This window comes from Leptonychotes weddellii, chromosome 14 (assembly GCF_054177405.1).
Source record: "Leptonychotes weddellii isolate Sample4059 chromosome 14, ASM5417740v2, whole genome shotgun sequence".
Lineage (NCBI taxonomy): Eukaryota > Metazoa > Chordata > Mammalia > Carnivora > Phocidae > Leptonychotes > Leptonychotes weddellii.
The window spans coordinates 11,845,104-11,867,017 of NC_138382.1; the positions used below are offsets into that span (position 1 = coordinate 11,845,104).

General features: G+C 42.3%; 1 protein-coding gene across 1 annotated transcript in view; it reads right to left on the reverse strand.

Annotated features, from left to right (window-relative positions):
• The window catches only part of CEMIP2 (cell migration inducing hyaluronidase 2), a 79,924-nt gene that overhangs the window by 37,666 nt on the left and 20,344 nt on the right, over positions 1 to 21,914 (reverse strand). The window contains exons 3-11 of the mRNA XM_081804064.1: positions 20,341 to 20,481; positions 19,182 to 19,743; positions 14,293 to 14,462; positions 9,392 to 9,580; positions 7,373 to 7,542; positions 5,191 to 5,400; positions 4,690 to 4,895; positions 4,282 to 4,351; positions 971 to 1,099 (exon numbers count right to left, since the gene is read on the reverse strand). Coding sequence (XP_081660190.1) covers positions 971 to 1,099; positions 4,282 to 4,351; positions 4,690 to 4,895; positions 5,191 to 5,400; positions 7,373 to 7,542; positions 9,392 to 9,580; positions 14,293 to 14,462; positions 19,182 to 19,743; positions 20,341 to 20,481 — 1,847 coding nt within the window. The remainder of the gene's footprint in view (positions 1 to 970; positions 1,100 to 4,281; positions 4,352 to 4,689; positions 4,896 to 5,190; positions 5,401 to 7,372; positions 7,543 to 9,391; positions 9,581 to 14,292; positions 14,463 to 19,181; positions 19,744 to 20,340; positions 20,482 to 21,914) is intronic.

The window sequence follows — 21,914 nt, forward strand, 5'->3', positions numbered from 1 at the left end:
AACCTAATCATCTACTCATAATTTAGGCCTCATATTCTTATAATTAATAATTACATGTCCTCATGGCATATGACATTAAAAAATTAATTAGAATGAGATGTTTTTTATATCACATAATTAGAAAATTTTGAGGACTTCCACTTTGAAATGGTACTCTCAACAATGATTAGCTTTAATCAGCTACTCAGCTCACAAAAAACATAATTCTGACTAAGGTTTTTTGTTCTCTCAAGTCTTCAAGTGATCCCACCCATCAAATTACAGCACACTTAGGTTTCTAAAGGATCCTCTCAGTATCGGAAATGGGAAGTATTAATTGAACTTTGATGTGGATCACATCAGGGTAAAGAATCTGGGCACTGTATCATATAAATGAAAATATCAAAGTGCCTTGTGAGTACAAAATGAGGCAAATATAAGTTATCACTCGAGGGTGGGGATGAATGCTAAATATCGTGGAAACTGGACTTCCTAAGTGGTCTTCCATTTACTTATCTGCATCATTTTAAGTTAGGTCAAATACCGTAAATAATATTTTACTACATAATCAGGATTAAATGCCCAAGAGGAAGTTCTACTGACACTGTGAACTGAGAGAAGAGAGAAAGTGTGCTTCTTATCTAATGTGTACATCCTCAAAACATGGTATTAACCATTGAAAAGAAGGTGAGAGGGAGGGAGGGAAGGAATGAGGGAGGGGACGAGGACACAGGGATCAAGTGCATCATTATAATTATTCAGATTGTATGCACATGCGTTTTGTTGGTGGACATGCCTGTGCATGTATAAATGGGATACTGTACATAATCCTGAATGTGGAAGGGTTATGGGTCTGTTATTTTAATCACAAATTACTTTTTCTGGTGACAAGTTTTACCGAAAACTGACATTTCTCACTTGTATTTCTCAGCATTCCATCCTTCACCCTGGAAATCACATGAACTGATTTTGTTAAAACCTAGGAACCTACCTTAAAACTTGAATGGACCCTGTTGTTATAAAATATACCCAATGGAGTGAGTTCTGGTTTTGCTAAGAGTTGCAATCCACTGGATTCTCCCGTAGGTTCCTTGTGGAATAAATACCATATTCCAGCATCCTGTCATTAAAAGGGCAAGATCATTAAAAGCCTTACTTTATAAAGCCACTCTAGGAAACATGCTCAATGAACTAAGTGCTTCGTAAGCAAACTGAATCTTTTCAACACTAATTTTTCATTGTTTCGGGCTCAGAATTGACTATGAAAGTTGTGCACTCATCTAGCCCCCTCAAAGTCATTATAATCATGCTTTAAAAAAACAAATTTAATTCTACTTGCAGTACTGGATAGAAATAATTGGCTGATACCAAAACTCATTTTCAAAATATACTTTTCCCGTCATTATCTACGTTCAAAAGTTATGCAGAATTATAACGAAACAAGCCTTCCTTCCTTCCGTGTGCCTCGGACAGCACGGCCTTTTAGCAATAGGAGTGTTTTTCTGTTTACCTCCAAACCTGATCAGTAGATGAGTCATACTCATTAAACAACTATCCGCCAACACGCAGAGCTCACTGACTTCTTTCAAACAACTCCAATGCCCTTCCTTTCCCAAGGCAAGTTTTTGCCAAAGAGAAAAAACCACCACATGCATGAATCAGGATGCTGTCTCAGTCTGGATCCTGTCTGTTCACTTTCAGTATTACTGACCTAACAGCACTAACAGAGCAGTTTTCACAATTTTTGACCCTCAAAATGAGATACAAAAATCAAAATTAGTGGTCTTACTCCCCACGACAAGTGGTTTTGGTTTTTTTTTTTTTATTGTATGGTTTAATTAAAAACCAGCCCCATGCGAAGAACAAGTTCAAGCAATAGAACTTTGATTGAATAGGTTGTTCATACTTTAACATACAGTCCAAAACGTATGCTATAGATTCACTTTTGGAAAACATTTGTTTAGTGACCACTCTGTGCCAGGTGTGGAGTAAGGCTATTCTCAAAGAATTCATAGTCTGATGGGAAATAGAGAACTAAAATATATGTATTAGGTATTACATTCATTGTAACAAAGTTTTTTAGAAGCATAGAGAGATGAACTGAGGGAAGCATATACACCTACCCACCAAAATGAATGCAATATTTAACATTTTTCCATGATATAGGTTTAGAGATGGGTGTTAATAAAACAAACTACCCTGAAAAAATGTCTTTGCCTCCTCTACTCTTTGGGGCACAAAACAGAGCACAGTAGAAGACCTGCAGGCTCCATACCACAGCCCTAAAAGCTGAGGGTAGAGAAAACCCTCCCAGGACGCAATGGAGTCTGGGAGGGGGTGGGGGGGCATCAAGGGGGTAGAAACTGTTTCCTGTTAAACACTGTGGTGTCAAAACAGGTAAAGGGAGCTTTGTAAAAGGCAGTGGAAACGTACAAGAAGAAAGAGTTTGGTTTATTTTGGGAGGAAAACCCTTGCCAAAACATGAGTTTTACTGGAACAGTTTTTCTAGAAAGAAAAGAAAGAACTCACAGAATGACAAGGAAGAAGAACGAATATAAGATGGAAAACGAGAGGGCGCCTGGGTGGCTCAGTCGTTAAGCGTCTGCCTTCGGCTCAGGTCATGATCCCAGAGTCCTGGGATTGAGCCCCACATCAGGCTCCCTGCTCGGCAGGAAGCCTGCTTCTCCCTCTCCCACTCCCCCTGCTTGTGTTCCTGTTCTGTCTCTCTCTGTCATATAAATAAATAAAATCTTTAAAAAAAAAAAAAAAGATGGAAAACGAGAGACCCGCTTTCTTCTCATCCCACATGAGCCCCAGGAAGGGTTTCTGGCAACCTCACCTTACATTTTTTCATGAACCATTTGCAATTTGCTTTCATCTTCAACCCATGACTTCTGAAACAAGCTGAAAGGAACCTCTGCTCTGGGTGTTCATTTGAAATGTAACACAGATCAGAAGATGATCCCAGGGTAAGGCTGTGTATCAAACCCGTGGCCATCTTGGCTCCAAAACTCATCTTCTAATTAGAAACTCTCAGCACAAACTTGATAGAGGCTCAACAAACATTTGACAAAAAATTAATGGATGGAAAGCTGAAATGATTACATGTCCAAGTCTCTGCCCTGTTAAGTAAGAATTTTATGTTTTGGGCGCCTGGGTGGCTCAGTGGGTTAAGCATCTGCCTTCAGCTCAGGTCATGATCCCAGGGTCCTGGGATCGAGTCCCACATCAGACTCCCTGCTCAGCGGAGGGGAGCCTACTTCTCCCTCTGCCCCTCACCCCACTTGTACTGTCTCTCTCGCTCTGTCTCTCAAATAAATAAATAAAATCTAGGAAAAAAAAGAATTTTATGTTTTATGTTTTTAAGGAAAAGCACAGAAGTGAATTCCACCATCACTCAGTGATGCCCGTATCCTAGTTATCTGGAAGAAATACTCCCTTCCACTATCTTTTACTTGGTCCTGGGAAATAATGCTAGGTATCTCTTTCCTTTAAAAAATTTTCATAGCCACAATATATAAATATGAATAGGCACTGCTACAAAGCTCATATTTCTGTACTACAGTTTGCAGCACAGATATAATCATAATAGTATAATGTCTTCAAGATTCACTTTTCACTATAAATTAACAGTTTTAAATCACACTCAACTATAAATGTAAATCTCTCCCAAGTTTCTCCAGGAGACATTTCTGCCATCCAAAAATAGTTCATTTATTCTCTTAAGTTATTCTTGTGTGTGTGCATGTCTCTGAAATTCAAGACAAACAGTTAATTTAAGGCACAGAGTTTAGCTGCTTTACCAAGGAGATGAAGCCCTGAAGTGTGTACGATCCCTGCACAGAACAAAAGGATATACACTTTGACCAGAATGACCCCCGTCATAATGTTCTACAGAATAATCCATTCCCATAAAGAAAAGCTAAGGCTTTCTTTGTTCATCAAAATTAAAAACTGAAATGATGAGGCACTTGGCCATGCATGTCTTGAAGATGAGAAGCCAGAAAGATTGCACACGATTCACTAAAAATGCACTCTGAAGGTCCAATAACCCCACCCAGCAGCCCACCTCTTTTCCTCCATTTGGCATCCATGTTACCACACTCATAAATACTAACTGGCATGGATGATGCAGAAGAAACAAAAAAGCATCTCAACCATATCCTGCTTTCAGTGAAATAAGCAGTATAGAAAACAATGCCACGCTTGAGCTAGATTGTCACACATGACATTACATCCATATACACCAGAATACTTCTAAACACGAAGACCAAACAACTGAAAGCATTTAACGTTACTTACCTGCGAGCCTGCAGCTGCATTACTAATCAGGTTATTGTTGGGGTGAGCAATCCAGAAAGTTGAAACAGCCCTGCAAGGCATTTTTTAAAAGTGACTTAAACATGAGTCATGCAAAAATCCTGCCCACTAAAAAAACCTCCCCCAAACATCTTCCCCACAAAGTTAAAGGCCTTGGGCGCCTGGGTGGCTCAGGTGGTTAAGCGACTGCCTTCGGCTCAAGTCATGATCCTGGAGGCCCGGGATCGAGTCCCGCATTGGGCTCCCAAGTCTGCTTCTCCCTCTGACCCTCCCCCCTCTCATGCTCTCTCTATCTCATTCTCTCGCTCAAATAAATAAAATCTTTAAAAAAAAACAAAGTTAAAGGCCTTGAACCGCACATATGAGTGTTTCTCTCTGCCAGTTACTCACATGCAGTCCGTGGAGGGCACAGGGACGTAACTGCCGAACACTTTGTCTCGCATGGTGGTGCACATGGAGTTATTCCTATCAGTGGGGAGGAGGGTGCCGGGTTTGGTGAGGAGGCCCAGATTGTGGAACAAAGTATTTCTCTGTTCGACACCATCTTCCAAAAAGAAACAATGACCCAGTGTGTCAAATCCGATTGTGTCTTTAATCTGCAAAAACACAAGTGTGTAATGTCAATGGTAACATGAGGGACTGTGGTTTAAATGACAAGTGCTATCTACACGGCACACTTGGTACAGATGCAAAGAGAAGTTTTCATCTTAACTGAAGGGGCAGAGCCAAATGGCAGGTGTTATCGATCTCTTCAAAGAGAAAAACGCCAGAATTCTCAGGAAAAGGAGGCTAGAGTAAGGCGTGCGCTACAAGAGCTTAGTTACACCAAATGGAGAGGTTGTGACAATGCAGGAGAGTTAATGTGCATCCGTGTGGTGAGAGGCTACGTACCAGCAGACCATTTGTCCCATGCACAGTGATGCAGCGTGAGAAGCTGTGATGAATAGATAAGCCATCCACAAATGTCGCGTGTCTGTACCCCCCCTTGTAATCCACGTCTCCACACAGGTGAAAATGAACAGGATACCGCCCCAGCTGCTGCTGACCCATGTGTTTCAATTCCACGTAAGAAAGATGGACGGAAGTGAAATTTTTCTTTATCTGTAGGACAAGATAACCGAAATCAAACCGATACACTTTGGAATATTCAAGTAGCAAAAAAATATGTTTCTTTTTTTTTTTTTTTTAAGATTTTTTTAAATTTATTTGACAGAGAGAGACACAGCGAGAGAGGGGACACAAGCAGGGGGAGTGGGAGAGGGAGAAGCAGGCTTCCCGCCGAGCAGGGAGCCCGATGAGGGGCTCGATCCGAGGACCCTGGGATCATGACCTGAGCTGAAGGCAGACGCTTAACGACTGAGCCACCCAGGCGCCCCGCAAAAAAACGTTTCTAATAGAAAACGTCTAAAGGGGAATGCATATTAAAATATTTCTTTTCTTTGGCACCCGGCTTTCCTGGATCTCCAGTTACTAATTTAGCAAATGCTTTTTTTTTTTTCTTCTAAGTAATCTCCATGCCCAACATGGGACACAAACTCACGACCCTCAGATCAAGAGTCGCATGCTCTACTGACTGAGCCAGCCAGACACCCCAGCAAATGCTTCTTAACATAAGTGAATACTTTCAAGAGCCATAAAAATAGCTTCTAATTAGGAATAAAAGGAAATGTAACCAGAAGAGCTACAGAAATGATTTCTATATATGTAACGTGTTTTGATCTGTTCAAATATTTCGGTCATTTCCAGTCTTGTCTTGTTCTTTCATTTCTATAAACTCCACCATAGTTTGATAAATAGTTATCTGTAAATTTTCCCTCAATGTTCTAGCACATAATATTATTTACTTCAATTCTTTTTAAAAATCTCTCTGTGGGGTGCCTGGGTGGCTCAGTCCATTAAGCATCTGCCTTTGGCTCAGGTCATGATCCCAGGGTCCTGGGATCGAGCCCCACATTGGGCTCCCTGCTCGGCAGGAAGCCTGCTTCTCCCTCTCCCACTCCCCCTGCTTGTGTTCCCTCTCTCGCTGTGTGTGTGTGTCTCTCTCTCTATGTCAAATAAATAAATGAAATCTTAAAAAAAAAATTTCTCTGTGATCCACAATTTAAGCATTCTATTTTTAAACACTGGATTTTTAATCATACTACTAAAAACAAAGGAATAACACTGACCAACATTTCAGTAAACAGTGTAACAGAAATGTTGTTAACAAGCATAACCTACTCAGTGCACAAAAACTGATTTTAAAACACATGTAGCCAAAACGCAGCCCAGAAGTCCAATCAGTTAGTATGCAATGCAAGGCTTACCATATGGTAAGTGCTCAGTACTTTTACAGAATAAAAATCTGCATACAAAAAATATTTTTACAGAAAGATATTACTACGGCTTACACTTCCATAATATCAAGTTTTCAAAAAGAATCATCTGATCCTTTCAGAGATTGCATGCGTGGGACAAAATGGTTTAACTACAGGTTGAGGTCAACTAAATGAAGATAGTAACTTTCTCTTTTAATTATGCAAAATCTCTTTACTGTCACTGAGTAGAAAACTACAATATGATTTTTTTTTTAAGATTTTATTTATTTGACAGAGAGAGACACAGCGAGAGAGGGAACAGAAGCAGGGGGAGTGGGAGAGGGAGAGGGAGAAGCAGGCTTCCTGCCAAGCAGGGAACCCGATGCGGGGCTCGATCCCAGGACCCTGGGATCATGACCCGAGCTGAAGGCAGACGCCCAATGACTGAGCCACCCAGGCGCCCCTAAAATATGATTTCTTTTTAATATCCATATAGATCTCATTCCAAAACTTGAAAGTTTTGGGGCTCCTAGATGGCTCAGTTGGTTAAGCGTCTGCCTTCGGCTCGGGTCATGATCCCAGGGTCCTGGGATCGAGCCGGGCGTTGGGCTTCCTGCTCAGTGGGGAGTCAGCTTCTCCCTCTCCTACTGCTCTTCCCTGCCCTGCTCATTCTCTCTCTAATAAATAAATTTTTTAAAATATTAAAAAAAAAAAAACTTGAAAGTTATTGCAAACATGTATTTGGCAACCACGTCTCATTAAATCTTTTTGCCTACCATGACATGTCCCCCAAAGGTATCATAATCAAAGAATTGGCACTGGTTTCCAGCATAGCATGAGTCCTCCATCTCTCCTTGGATAACAACGTTCCGGGTGAGAATTCCGACCTCTGCTCTCATGTCTACACCATCGGTGATCTCACCCATGTGCAGGAACTGAGGGGCTTCTGGTTGACGTGGGCAAGAGACAAAAAATATTTTAAAAAAGAACATATGAAACATCAAAAAGGCAGTCCTATTTATTCTGCAATTCCAAGATACCAAAATTTATTGTCTGCTTCCATTCCTTAATACCTCAGAATCACAGACTACAAGGAAGCAAGGATTTTAAAGATTATTTACTCTAACCACTCACTCAATGTCAAAGCCACACATAGGGAGCTTAATCCTCTCCTGAATGGCACCAACATTCTGGAATATATGTAAGTATCCTCTTTCTCTCTATCTCACTCTCTCAGGTTCCTGTCCATATACTCTTGTTCTAATCCCCGAGGGCACATGAAGAACCAAATGCATGGTGAATCCAGAAAAATGAATGGTTTTGTAGATGTTGATAACGAGGTATTAAGTTATTCTTGCTTTTACTTCAAAGCTAAACTAATATGCATTTAAATATTAACATTACAAACATTACCATCTTTCTTACTTCTTATTTTAATATTAGCATGCATTCTTTTAAATTTCCACCTTTTTGGAAGTCTAGAAACACTTTAATAATGAGCTTTTCTCTGATGTTTTTATTACATAAACTCAGGAAGGAAAAATACAAATAAATCAAGCAGTTGAGATCATGGGAGATTCATTATCATGTAGACTTGTTAACAAGAGTGGGAATTTCCAAAACAAAATTAATGCCAGATGGTAACATAGTTTTTTTTGGGTTTTGTTTTCTGCTTATGCTCTATATTATCAAGAAGGAAAAGTACAACATTGAATGAAGCACAGAGAGAAAGTGCCAAGTGAGCCAATCGTCCCATTTTTTTTTAAAGCAAAAGCTGTTTCCCTTAAACTGCAAAGCTCAAATTACCCATGAGTGTGTGCTTATTAAATAGTTACTGTAAACTCTTTGGTTTTATATCATAAATGTATATAATCTTGAGTACAGAAGGAAGGGAGACAATGTAATAAATGAAATGCATAGTAAATGCCACAAGTGAGGCAACATATAAAGGAGCTTCACCTATTACGTGGCTCAGGATAAGTACCTGGTAAATGTCAGCAATTCTTCCTAAACACAGCTTACAGTACGGATCTCACTGCGTATTGCTTTCCCTCAAAAAACGTGATTCAAGCTTATGATAAAAAAATGTAGTCTATGAATATACCTTTCTGGTTCTATTTTAAATATTAGTGAGATCTGTTTTTTTGCCAAGGAAGTAGGCACTCAAAAATCATGAGATTCAGGGGTGCCTGGGTGGCTCAGTCGTTAAGCGTCTGCCTTCGGCTCAGGTCATGATCCCAGGGTCCTGGGATCGAGCCCCGCATCGGGCTCCCTGCTCCGCGGGAAGCCTGCTTCTCCCTCTCCCACTCCCCCTGCTTGTGTTCCCTCTCTGGCTGTCTCTCTGTCAAATAAATAAAATCTTTAAAAAAAAACATGAGATTTTGTTTTAATTAAGAAGAAATTCATATGTAAATATGAATCAGTTGATAATTGGATTATTATTTGATAGTAGAAAATTAATAAGAAAGAAGTTGGAATCTTGGATCTTGGGGAAAAAAAAAATCAATCCATCTAATCCACATCATTTTTTTTCTTTTTAACAAAAAAAGAGCACAAAAACACTGATTTGCCTGCTACATATCATTAACAGCAACACTACTGTTCTCTAACTACTCTTATCTAACATCCTCTGGGATCTAGTGTTCAAAGCACCCCAGTGCTAAGATCTTCAATATCCAGATGATGATGGTGATGACACCTTGGCTTTGGGGTAAGGTTGGCAGGGCGGTGGGGGGGAGGGGGGGGCGGAGACTGCAGGAATCAAATGCCAAGAAGGATTCTGAGCAGTCCGATACCTTTGACTTTGACCTGGAAGCGGTTGCACTCAGGACAGGGGAGTAGAGTAAACTCCTCTGCTTGGTACATAGAATAGTCTGTGCTTGCAACCACGATCTGGTCTCCAGGTTTCCAACTACTAACATCATCCAGCAGATGAAGCTTCACTCCATCCACAACCTCCACCCGGAAGCCTGAGAGAGAAACACCTAAACCAAAAACCAAGAAAGAAAATGATGCATTAGTAGGCACTTCCCCCACTAAAATCAACCTCCCCACTGACTCACAAATCCAAAGTTAAGATAGACACAAGTCAGTGTATTTTTACCAGCGCTAACTATGTGCGTGTCATTCTGCAGGTACTGATGATAAAAAGATGAACATGGCAGTCCTGACCTCCAGGGTAGAGAGCCCCATGTTCCCCTAACCACGATGGTATAGGAAATGTCCCACTATTCTTCTTGATCCCCAATCTCTCGCTGTACTTCAACTCAGTGCTAAAACTATATTACTGCTTCCAAGCAGTCCTGAAATGTAGTAAGAACATATCACACATAAGTAGACGCCGCCAAACACGGAATAGGTATGTAATAAATACTCAGTGCTTCAATGTGATCCAAACACAGGATGAAAGATAGAACATTAGCACACACATAATCTTAAGAATAAAAGTCTACCTTCGGCAATCTCTCATTTCTGGGTCTTTGTTCATACTTAATTCTTTAGCTACAATGTACTTCCACTCTTAATCCACCAACCAAGATACCATCCCCATCTTATAAAGGTCAGGCAAAATTTTTTTTTTTAAGTAATCTCCCCGCAATGTGGGGCTCGAACTCACAATCCTGAGATCAAGAGCCACATGCTCTACTAACTGAGCCAGCCAGGCCCCCCAAGATCAGGCAAACCTTTAAAGACTTCCCCAATATCCTTGCTGGAAGCAACCTCCTTCTCCAGTATTCTCATTCTAGTGTTCCCTCTGGTATTATTCATACCTGTTCAACAGGAGACTAGCTCACTTCCTTGGAAGGTGCATTCATGAAGGCAGCAGAGTACGTCCACCTGTATATTTGCTCCTCTATTTCATCATGCAAACTCACAGATGTCTGCTGAAGGGATGAGCATTCCCACTATGATCTGCAATGTCACCCAGATACCACAGGATAGTGTCCCTGTCTAACTCTGCCCCTTCCCTGTAATAACACCAACTCTGCATTCTATGTGACCCAGGGACTACTAATCACTGATCTCTCCCAATGCCTTCTTTTGAAACTCGAAGTTGGTTCCCAATTAGGCAGACAAAAACTGCAAAGTTGATCCAACATCTCCTTCATTTACTCTTTTATGTGCAACCAAGTATAGAAGCATTTCCTGCTTCTAAAACATCCGTGATAGAATCTGTCACAAACCAAAAAAAAAAAAAGAATCTGTCACAAACCAAAAGCTGACTTAATGCAACTGTATACACAATAGATAGAAGCTACTTCATAAGCTCGATGGAGAAGAGAAAACACCGCATCTCGGGCGCCTGGGTGGCTCAGTTGGTTAAGCGACTGCCTTCGGCTCAGGTCATGATCCTGGAGTCCCTGGATCGAGTCCCGCATCGGGCTTCCTGCTCGGCAGGGAGTCTGCTTCGTCCTCTTACCCTATCCCCTCTCAGGTGTTCTCTCTCTCTCATTCTCTCTCTCTCAAATAAATAAATAAATAACATCTTTAAAAAAAAAACAAAAAAACACCGCATCTCAAAGGTATCTGGTGCCCTGTATCTGTACTTACAACCATCCTTCCAATTAACTGCACACTGCTCTGGGGTGATTTTAAGATTCCGACACTAAGGGTCAATGGCAGGAGCGAAGAAACACATTGACTCAAGTGAGGGAACTCAAAAAGGGAAATTTGGGCAAGGCACAAAGAAAGCCGCAAATAACCCTGACAATCCTGAGCCAACTCTCCTGATAAAACCTAACCTGAGCAAGTCGTGGATTCTGTTCCTTCAGATGCCAACCTACCATACGTTTGTTTTCACAAAGGACCAAAACAAAAGTACCGGGGGGAAAAAAAAAAAGTAAAGTAGCTTTTTTTTTTTACATATTTCTTGCATCCAGATACTAAAGCCTATGATGGGATTTGGTCTAAATAATAAGATTAACAATAATGACTCTAATAACAACAGCTAATAGTTGCTGGAACTTCACAGGCATAATAAATTTTTTTTAAGCACAAAAATAACCAAGAACCCCTAGCAGCAATGACAATCGTTGCCCAAATTTTCAGATTTTACCAAAAAAAAAAAAAAATCTAAAAAAGAACAACTAAAAAACATTAATTTTTTTCACAGAATTTTTCAAAAACTGCTTTTTAAAGAAGAGGACTGCTAGATACATCAGGTTCAATGCCAAAGACCATTAGAATTTGTTTCTGTTTAAAAAAGAATTCAGATGGTTAGAGCGGGAAGATCCGTGTTACTCACTAGGTCCTCACTTTTTCCTAGCTTCAGAAGAAAATCCTGCCTAAGATTTCCTCCCATTAACACTAGCGAATTGGAAATACGAAAGCAAGTAAGCTCACCCTCCTTGCTTCCTGGAGAGATTCTCCATCTCTTCCAGAAAGTAAGAGTCATTGAGAACATGGGACCCAATATCCTACGATAGCTAGATTGGACCCTCTTCCAGAAATGAGTAGTCACTGGTAATGTAGAAATGAAAACAAAATTTTCCACGGAGGAAATGTTGATTGAGGTTCGTCAGTAATTATCCTCTACATGAACTTTTACTGGAAGCAGTTCCACTAACCTCTTCATGCAGGACCAAATTCTTGCTAAGAAATGTTTCTCGTCCACCTATGCTTTTTGCCAGAGGCAACCATGATGGGGTAGTAGAAAGCAGTGGTCTTGGAGGCAGAAAGCAGAGCTTCCTCGTCCATAGTAAGTACCATCTCCTCAGCCCAAACCCAGAAGGCTGCTTAGAAGCAACATGTGAAAGTCTCTATTACATACGAGGAACTCTATTTACCTGTTTTTGTTTTTGTTTTTAAGATTTTATTAATTTATTTGAGAGAGAGTGAGTGAGCATGAGCTGGGTGAGGGGCAGAGGGAGCAGACTCCCCGCCGAGCAGGGAACCCGACGAGGGGCTCGATCCTGGAACTCCGGGACCATGACCTGAGCCGAAGGCAGCCGCCCAACCAACTGAGCCACCCAGGCGCCCCTACCTGTTTATTTTAAAGCAAAAGATTTTGTCTCTTTAATTACAGTGGTACAAAATACACCATTATAACCCAAGTCATGTTTGGATCCTCAATAAAATAGCTAACACCGGGACGCCTGAGCGGCTCAATTGGTTAAGCAACTGCCTTAGGCTCAGGTCATGATCCTGGAGTCCTGGGATCGAGTCCCGCATCGGGCTCCCTGCTCGGTGGGGAGTCTGCTTCTCCCTCTGACCCTCCCCCATCTCATGCTTGCTCTCTCATTCTCTCTCTCTCAAATAAATAAATAAAATCTTAAAAAAAAAAATAGCTAACACCCAGTGCTTCCTAGGCACACTGTGTGAAAAACTTCATATTATTCCCCCTGGATACCCACAACAGCCCTATGTGGTAGTTTCTCTCATCATGCCCATTTTTCAGATGAGGAAACTGAGGGTTAGGAAGTTAAAGTCACACACCCACCATCACACAGTAAGTGAAAGAGCTGGGCTCTCTGTCTCCAGAAATCCATCTTAGTAAACAGTGCTACCCTGCTGCTCAAAACCGAGGTATGAGCCCTAAAATCAACCCTTCTGGGTAATAAGGCACTTCTCAGTTACTCATTTCACAATAATTTTGGTATAATTTTTGCTTGCAAAAGAAAGGTAGTGGGCAAGCACAGACAGGAGGCTGCCAATCCATACCTGGCACCAAAAAATCTGGCAGCAAAGTAGATGAGTAAACATCCGTAAAGAAACAAGTCAGGGCTACCCTAAACACCCAGTACTGGGCATTATTTGAACAAATTATGGTTCCTCTAAAAGGTGCATGAGAATAAAAATTATGTTGGAAAAAAAAAAGTTAAAGACCTAAAATATTATTTAAAGCGAGGGAAACAAGTCAAAACAAAATGAGCACTAGGGGAGAAAACACATAGAAGATAAAAAATGACTAAATTATTTGCACAAAAACAATTCTCTCTGGGGCGCCTGGGTGGCTCAGTTGGTTAAGCGATTGCCTTCGGCTCAGGTCATGATCCCGGAGTCCCGGGATCGAGTCCCACGTCGGGCTCCCTGCTCGGCGGGGAGTCTGCTTCTCCCTCTAACCCTTCCCCCTCTTGCGCTCTCTCTCTCACTCTCTCTCTCTCTCTAATAAATAAATAAAAAAAAAAAATCTTTAAAAAAAAAAAAGAAAAAAACAATTCTCTCTGAATGATAGGGTTAGAGCTTAATTTTTACTTTGTACTTTTCTGTGCTTTCCAATTCGTTTAGACGATAAATGCATTAGCTGGATCATCAAGGAAAAACTGCTGAGAAAACGAGAGGTTTGTTTGTATAGCATGTGTGCGAAAGTAATACTTACTACATGTCTACATAAAGAGAAGATCCAAAGTACAAGAGCATATTCATACGAGGCAGCTCACCCTGTCACATCTAGGTTGGTTCAAAGGGTATCAAATCCAGGAAACAAATCCATCTCTAATAGTTAACCACACTTTAGGACTCGAGAGTCAAGAACAAAGTCCAGTTGGGAGTGACCAAACTAGAAAAGAGCATTCTCCAATCCAGCAAGAACTCTTTGAGTTGAAAGGATCAACTGTAGGAGGGAAACTATAGGTTTCACCTTCAACCAGTTGAGAAGTCGAATCAGATTGTCCTTTGAATACAATACCACCCAAAGAAACCAGTCTTCCACAGTACTTACCAATGTCTTACAAGGGTCTAAACCGTACTTGCTCACCTTCAATCCATTCACTGTAAGCTGTCACGGTGAATTTCTGACCATCCACAGTATAAAATTCTCTTTGGGCAAGAGCCTTCCCTCCGCTGCTATGGTTTTCATAGTTTCTCACAGACTCATTGCAAGAAATACTTCCTCCATCGATGACACCAACCAAAGCCCACGCTTGCCTAGAAGGGAAAAGAGCATGTGCCTTATTGGTCATGGTACCAGCTCAGATCCTTGACACAGATGTTGTGTCAGGTGCTGCTTAATCTTGTATTTCATTTTTATCAATCCCGCTATCTCTTTTTCCATGACGCTGCAAGTCCAGACCTTGACTGAAGTCACTGACGTCACAGAAGGAAATGCATCTGGATTTTAAATCCTTGTCTGTTTAGCTCTGTAAGAGGTGAAACACCGATGGTTGGGACTAAAATGAATCACTGTCTTCCTTCCTCAATACACACCCCTATTATTCACCCATCATTCTGGCCACAAACCCATTTATTTCCCTTGTTTTAAAACGAGTATGGCATGCACCCCAATGTTTAGAGCAGCATTATCAACAATAGCCAAAATATGGAAAGAGCCCAGACGTCCACCAACTGAAGAATGAATAAAGAAGATGTGGTGTATATATACAATGGAATGTTACTCAGTCATAAAAAAGAATAAAATCTTGCCATTTGCAAAGACACGGATGGAGCTAGAGTTTATTATACTAAGAGGAATAAGTCAGTCACAGAAAGACAAATACCATATGATTTCACTCATGTGGAATTTCAGGAACAAAACAGATGAACATAGGGGAAGGGGGAAAAAAAAGAGAGAGAGAGGGAAGCAAACCAGATGGGATTCTTATATATAGCAAACAAACTGACAGTTACCAGAGGGGAGGTGGGCTGGGGGGCTGGATGAAACAGGTGATAGGGATTAAGGAACGCACCTGTCGTGATGAGCACGGGGTGATGTATGGAAGTGTTCAATCACTATATTGTACACCCGAAACTAATATTACACTGTAGGTTAACTAACTGGAAATCTAAATAAAAACTTTAAAAAGAGAGAAAAGAAAAAATTAAAAAATAAAATGAGTATCGCCTGCTCTCTTTTGAGTTCTCAGCAATGTTCTCAAATCTGGCTGCATCACAGAATGACATGGGGAGCTTTAGGAAGCCATCCACACTCAGACCCAGCCCAGACTGATGCCATCATCATTTCTCCAGGTGGGGCATGGCACTAGTAGATTTTCAAAGCTCCCCAGACGATTTGAATGTGCAGCCACACTTGAGAACCACTGAGTTAGAGAGTGGTTCTCACTTTGGTCAAATCAGATTTGATTTGGGGCCCCACCCGCTGATTGCCTGAGGTGAGGCCAGAGCATGCGCATTTCTAACAAACACCCAGGTGACGCTGATGCTCCTGGTCTGGGGACCACACTGAGAACCCCTGAGTTAGAGGTCAGAGGTGAGAGCATCAAACACCTGGGGGCCCTCCCCTTCAGAGATTCTTATGTAAAAATTTCTAAGGGGGCCCTGGGCATGGGATTTAAAAAAAAATCTCAGGAGTGCAAAGCTGAGAACCACTGGGTTACTGGTTTCTTAATAATTTTAAATCAAAGTTGTATAATCACTATCCAACAGATTGAAAATTTTGCATGTCATGTATCTATTTGTTAAAAAACAACTGTGTTTGAAAATGCCCCCTGGGGTGCCTGGGTGGCTCAGTCGTTAGGCGTCTGCCTTTGGCTCGGGTCGTGATCCCACGGTCCTGGGATCGAGCCCCGCATCGGGCTCCCTGCTCCGCGGAAAGCCTGCTTCTCCCTCTCCCACTCCCCCTGCTTGTGTTCCCTCTCTCGCTGTGTCTCTCTGTCATATAAATAAATAAAATCTTTAAAAAAAAAAAAAAAGAGGGGCGCCTGGGTGGCTCAGTTGGTTGAGCGACTGCCTTCGGCTCAGGTCATGATCCTGGAGTCCCGGGATCGAGTCCCGCATCGGGCTCCCTGCTCGGCAGGGAGTCTGCTTCTCCCTCTGACCCTCCTCCCTCTCATGCTCTCTGTCTCTCATTCTCTCTCTCTCAAATAAATAAATAAAATCTTAAAAAAAAAAAAAGAAAGAAAATGCCCCCTAATTTCATTTTATTTCTGTAATAAACATCCCAGGGACTTGCTCAAACTTGTGGCCAAACTAAAAAAAGAACAAAGACAAAAAGCCAAAAAAAAATTTGCCTTAAGATTCCTGGTTTAAAACCTGGAAAAAAAAATATCAATTTCCTACTCTAGAGGGATATATATATATATATATATATACATATATATATGCCAAATGTAATCTATGCCAGACAGATGGCTGGATATTCAGATAAAAGTTAACCAAAGCATGCCTATATCCTTATAAATTCCACACCTGCCCCTGCGTGGATTAGCTACTCTTCAGCTGACTACGCTTTATAGCTCTATTTATATTCCTTGATACAGCACAAAGAATCAAATGCCAAATGTCTCAATTTATTATCTCCTATGTGAGAGGAAAGGAGAAGAAATAGCAGAGGCTTCCTTTATTTACCAGAGCTGCCTCAGCAACTATAAAACAATGTTCTATTCTCCTGACATTATCTCCAAAACACTCCTACTTCCCTCCTCTACTTGAGGAAAATTTCACCACACAGAACAGTATCTTCAAAGGCGGGTGTTTATGTACATTGGAGATAAGGTCAAAGCAATGGAACACTGGCAAAGGATCACAACTCAAATTCCTCTGTCAAATCAGCAGCATTATTTTCAAGGGAATTTGGAAACCAGGAGGAAAGGAACCCAAAAAAGCCAAACAAAATATTCACTGCTGATGATCACGCAAATCCAGGAAAATAATGGAGTAAACAGACAAAAGTTGTCATCCTGGCATATACTGGATAATGAAACGGAGAGATCGTGTTTCCACTCCTAGGTCTATAAATTACAGAACTATGGACACATGGGTTTTAAGAGATGGATAAAAGAACATTTGGAGAAAGCCTTTTTTTTTTTAAAGATTTTATTTATTTATTTGACAGAGAGAGACACAGCGAGAGAGGGAACACAAGCAGGGGGAGCGGGAGAGGGAGAAGCAGGCTTCCCGCCGAGCAGGGAGCCCGATGCAGGGCTCGATCCCAGGACCCTGGGATCACAACCTGAGCTGACGGCAGACGCTTAAACGACTGAGCCACCCAGGCGCCCCATGGAGAAGCCCTTTTTATAACAGAGGTCCGAACTGGACGGGATGTCCAGCAGTGCGTACCCTGGGGTAGTCACACAATAGAAAATGAACAGCAATGAAAACAAACCAGCACCACACATACCAACACACATAACCGTTATGTTATGTATATATAACTCAGTTAACACAGAGTTGAGCAAAGAAGCCAGATGCAAAATAGGATATATTGTCTGCTCGCATTGACACGAAGTCCAGAAACAGGCAAACCTAAACTTTTCGCGATCTCCACAAATTCCAGTGAGTGGTTATCTTTGCTGAGCAGAGGGAGTGATCAGTGAAACAGAGGGGACACAGCCAGGGGGCTTCCGGGCCACTGGCAATAATGATCTATGTCTTCACCTGGAGGGTGACTATCCAGGTGTCACATTGTGATTAAGTCATTAGACCCTGCATTCTTGTTTTTAGCACTTTTCTGCGTGTGTATTATATTTAATCCTGAAATTTTTAAGAACCCACCTCCGAGGTTTGCCACCTGCTATTCCCTGTCTAGAAAGCCCTCCTTCTCCGACTGCCTACAGAGCATGCTCCTAAACTCCCCTCAGGTTTCTCACCTTTGGGAAGCCTCCACAGATTCCCCAAGCCGATCTGGGGGCTCCCTCTACCTGCACTCCCATTCCAGCCTATAAGCAAGGGTCTCACCGTATGCTCCCGTCTATTTAGGTGTGTTTATCCACCGGATTAAACAACGGCTCCGAGGTAGTGTTCTTTCATCTCAGCACCTAGGGGTAACCCAGCACTCAGCACCTCCTCAATATCCCCAGGGTGAAGAAAAGGCATTTTGAGAACATTACACTTTTCTTCATTAATTTTGTCTTCTTAACTTTCTCTAGAATTTCCGCAGATACTGTTCCATTCCAACAACCAACGGAAGGAAAATAACAACTAGATCCATCAACCATCCAAGGACAAAAATAACTAGACCCTTTCAATATGTGAGTTTTTTAAGTCCTCTTCCTTTTCACGGCAGACTCATTCCCTGGCTTTACGAAGAACAGCAAGCAGAATTCAAACTTCTCTTTTCTGAATTACATGTTGAGCTGGCTACTTCCCCCAGCCTCAGGGCTGGATGAGGAAATCCTGGTGAGCTACAGGAGGGGTCCCAGGCTCCAGCAGCAGGGGCGGCAAAGACTCTGTGCCCATGAACTTGCTAGCCCTCCAGTCTCTTGCTTTCCTCACCTGTGCCCAGGCTCCACAGACCTGCCCCAATCAAACAAGCAGACGCAAATCAGCAGGCAGAGGACTCCAAAAAAGGAAAACAACACTGGGCACGTGCCCCTCCCTCAGGCTTTCCCCCCGCAACTTTTATACCTCCGTGCAGAATCAAGTAGCCTGCGTCTCATTCGGTTTGCCCAAGGTGATGAAAGAGGGAAAGAAACTGCCCTGGAGCTGCCAGTTTCTCAGTAGCACATTTCTGTTCTTCACTTTTCAAAGCCCGACACTCCGGTTCACAGAGTGCTTCATCAACCGAAGCCAAGAGAAGAGCGTTTTGTAACCAGCATCCCGCGCCCCCCAGACCCATGTTTCAAAGCAAGAGTGGCCATGTTCTGACACCCGAAGCCAGGCTGTGGCGTGTCCTGTCCCTTTCTGCAGCCCCGGTCATACAGACACAGACTCCAACATGGAGCTGGGAAGGAAGGTAAAAGGTCTGCCCACCTGTAGCCCAGTCCTTGGATCAGCTTACTTCCCAATCGGTCCTGGATCATCTGTATGGTTCCTTGTAAGAGGCTCTTGGCTGCCGAATCTCCGACCGCTATGGCGACAATCCGGCCTGGATCCTGTATTCTCAGAAATTCCTGCAGTCGTCTACTCTCATTGTGGTATTCATGAGTATCAAACCTCGCACTTTCCAGAATTTTGGCCGTGTCTTGGTCAATGATCCTCACGTTGAGGCCCCTAGAAAAGTCCTTTTCAAAGGCGTAGGACCCAAAGGTCAAGCCTGAGGAATGCAGAGTTCTCGCCAACAACGTCCACGAGACCTTCTGTGCCCCGTGTATCTCCAGTGTCCCACCAGCTTCCACACCAATAAATTTCTTGCCAAATGTTGGCATACTTTCACCTTCATCTGACTTGCCATACAAGGCCATTGTCGCTTTGGATTTATAGCGGCATTTTTCTGCTCCAATATGAAGCGCCCCACCATCCTTGATCAGGATGTAACGAGTCCTCAAAGTAATATTTCTGGATCCATCTTTATCATCGCCAAATACAAGCAATCCTGCAAGGAACAACACTAGTATCAGCCAACTTCCAAAACATCTCTCTGGGACATAGAGAAACAGAGTTTACCTTAAGTGGGGGTGAGGAAGAAAAGACTTCTGCAGTTAAGTTGGGGAAAAAATTTATTAAGAGTCTGCTTAGAAAATTAAGCCTGTTTTCAAAATAGTAAAGGTAGAAATGGAGAGTTCATGTCTCAGCATGCTAGAAATGCCCAGGGGCATGAATTTCAACCCATTCACCTTAGGGCTAAATTATTTTTAGAAAAATATCTAAGAGCCTCCAAATCATTTTTACATATGTTAACCCATGTTAATTCTCTCATCACTCTCCGTAGCTGTAACAAAGATTTAGCTATGAGAGATCACCTTCTGGAACTGTTTCCTTTCCTATCAATCCGAGGTCTTGACTTGAGTGATTTCTAAGGTCCTCTTAGCTCTTGAATTCTATGGTTCTACCTTAGGAACTTCTCATGCCCCATGGATAGACCAACACCACATTCTAAAGGCTAAGAATAGTTTTCTACATACAGAACATCAAATGCCCCCCACAGCAATGAGCAGCCTTGCAGCCCCCATAGGCAGGAACCATTCCTCACCTCCATCCTGAATGACTATAGAATTCACCGTGGCATCCGAGGTCAGACGGAACATATCTCCCTCCTTGATAACAACTTGCTTTGCAGAATCCTGTCCTGGATCCCAGTTCCTGAGACGTGGGTTCTGATCTGGGCAATTCTCTATTAAAAAAAATGCAACATCAGTATCGCATCAATGCAACAAAATGCAAGAATGCCTTTAGCCAGATCCAAGTACTACCCTCATTTTTTGCAATCTGCAGGGGATGGGCAGACCTGTTTTAAGTCCCTGCCGTAAGGATGGAAATCCCATCCCATTCCACCTAGCAGATATATCCAATCCTTTACTTCAACGCATAAAAAAGGTTGCCCTACACAACTAAGTTGCTACCATCTAGTTCGGGTCTAACTCCACAAGGGAAACACAGAGTTCCCCTGAATCATCTACTCTGGAAATAAATTAACAGCAAGAGGCAAAACCGTGATTTGCCTTTGGACCCACACTAGGAAGCAGTTTTAGAAAACAAAATATATTCACAACATACTAGTAAATTAAAAATGGGAACTGCTAAGTAATAGGTATGTCAGGTCTTCCCAGGTTTCTTCCTTTTTGCACAGTAGGTTGACAGAAGCATCTCTATCATTCCACAGACCGCAGCTGATAAATACCAGCTGATAAATACCAGCTATCTGCAGATAGGCACGCTTTCCCAGTGAAACTGGAAGAGGCAAATGGCCCAAGGCATGACTTCTCATTTTCAGAGATGAGGAAACTACAGACCAGAGAAGCCAAATCCAAGATTACTCAGCAAGCTGAGTGACATGCAAGTTCCCCCTTAAGAAATGAGGTTTACTGGACGTGTCGCGTTCCTTTACTAGAATTAGGATTTGCCCCTTGAACAGAGGAGGATGGAAACATAAAAGTATTCTGCATTGCCACAGCTATTTAATGCATGAGACCTTTAGTTGCTGCTATAATTGCGGGGGAGGGCAGGAATCACACGGGTTTCGATCAACTCCTGACCAAGTATTTACAGAGGATCCGTTTGCTCACTTTGTACTAGATACTGTAAAATTTATAAAGCACAGGATGAACTCACAGCCTGCAGAGCTTATACTAGAGCTTGGGAGAGAAGCCACCAGCTAGACAATAATTAAACACTGAAGAATGTGGTAGTCACGTGATGCGCAAATGCGCTCAGAGAAAGGAGGGGTGGGCTGAAGCACCTGAGACAGTTTCAACGGAACAGGACCCTAGACCTGGACCCTCAAAGGGCGGGTGGTACTTAAATAAGAGGAGCATGGGGGCGCCTGGGTGGCTCAGTAGGTTAAACATCCGACTCTTGATTTCGGCTCGGGTCGTGATCTCAGGATCGTGAGATGGAGCCCTGTGTCGAGCTCCATGCTGGGGCGTGGAGCTTGCTTAAGATTCCCTCTCTCTCTCTCTCCCCCGCTCTGCGCCTCCGCGGGCTCCCTCTCCAAAAATTAAAAAAAAAAAAAAAAAAAAAAAAAGGGCGCCTGGGTGGCTCAGATGGTTAAGCGTCTGCCTTCGGCTCAGGTCATGATCCCAGGGTCCTGGGATCAAGTCCCGCATC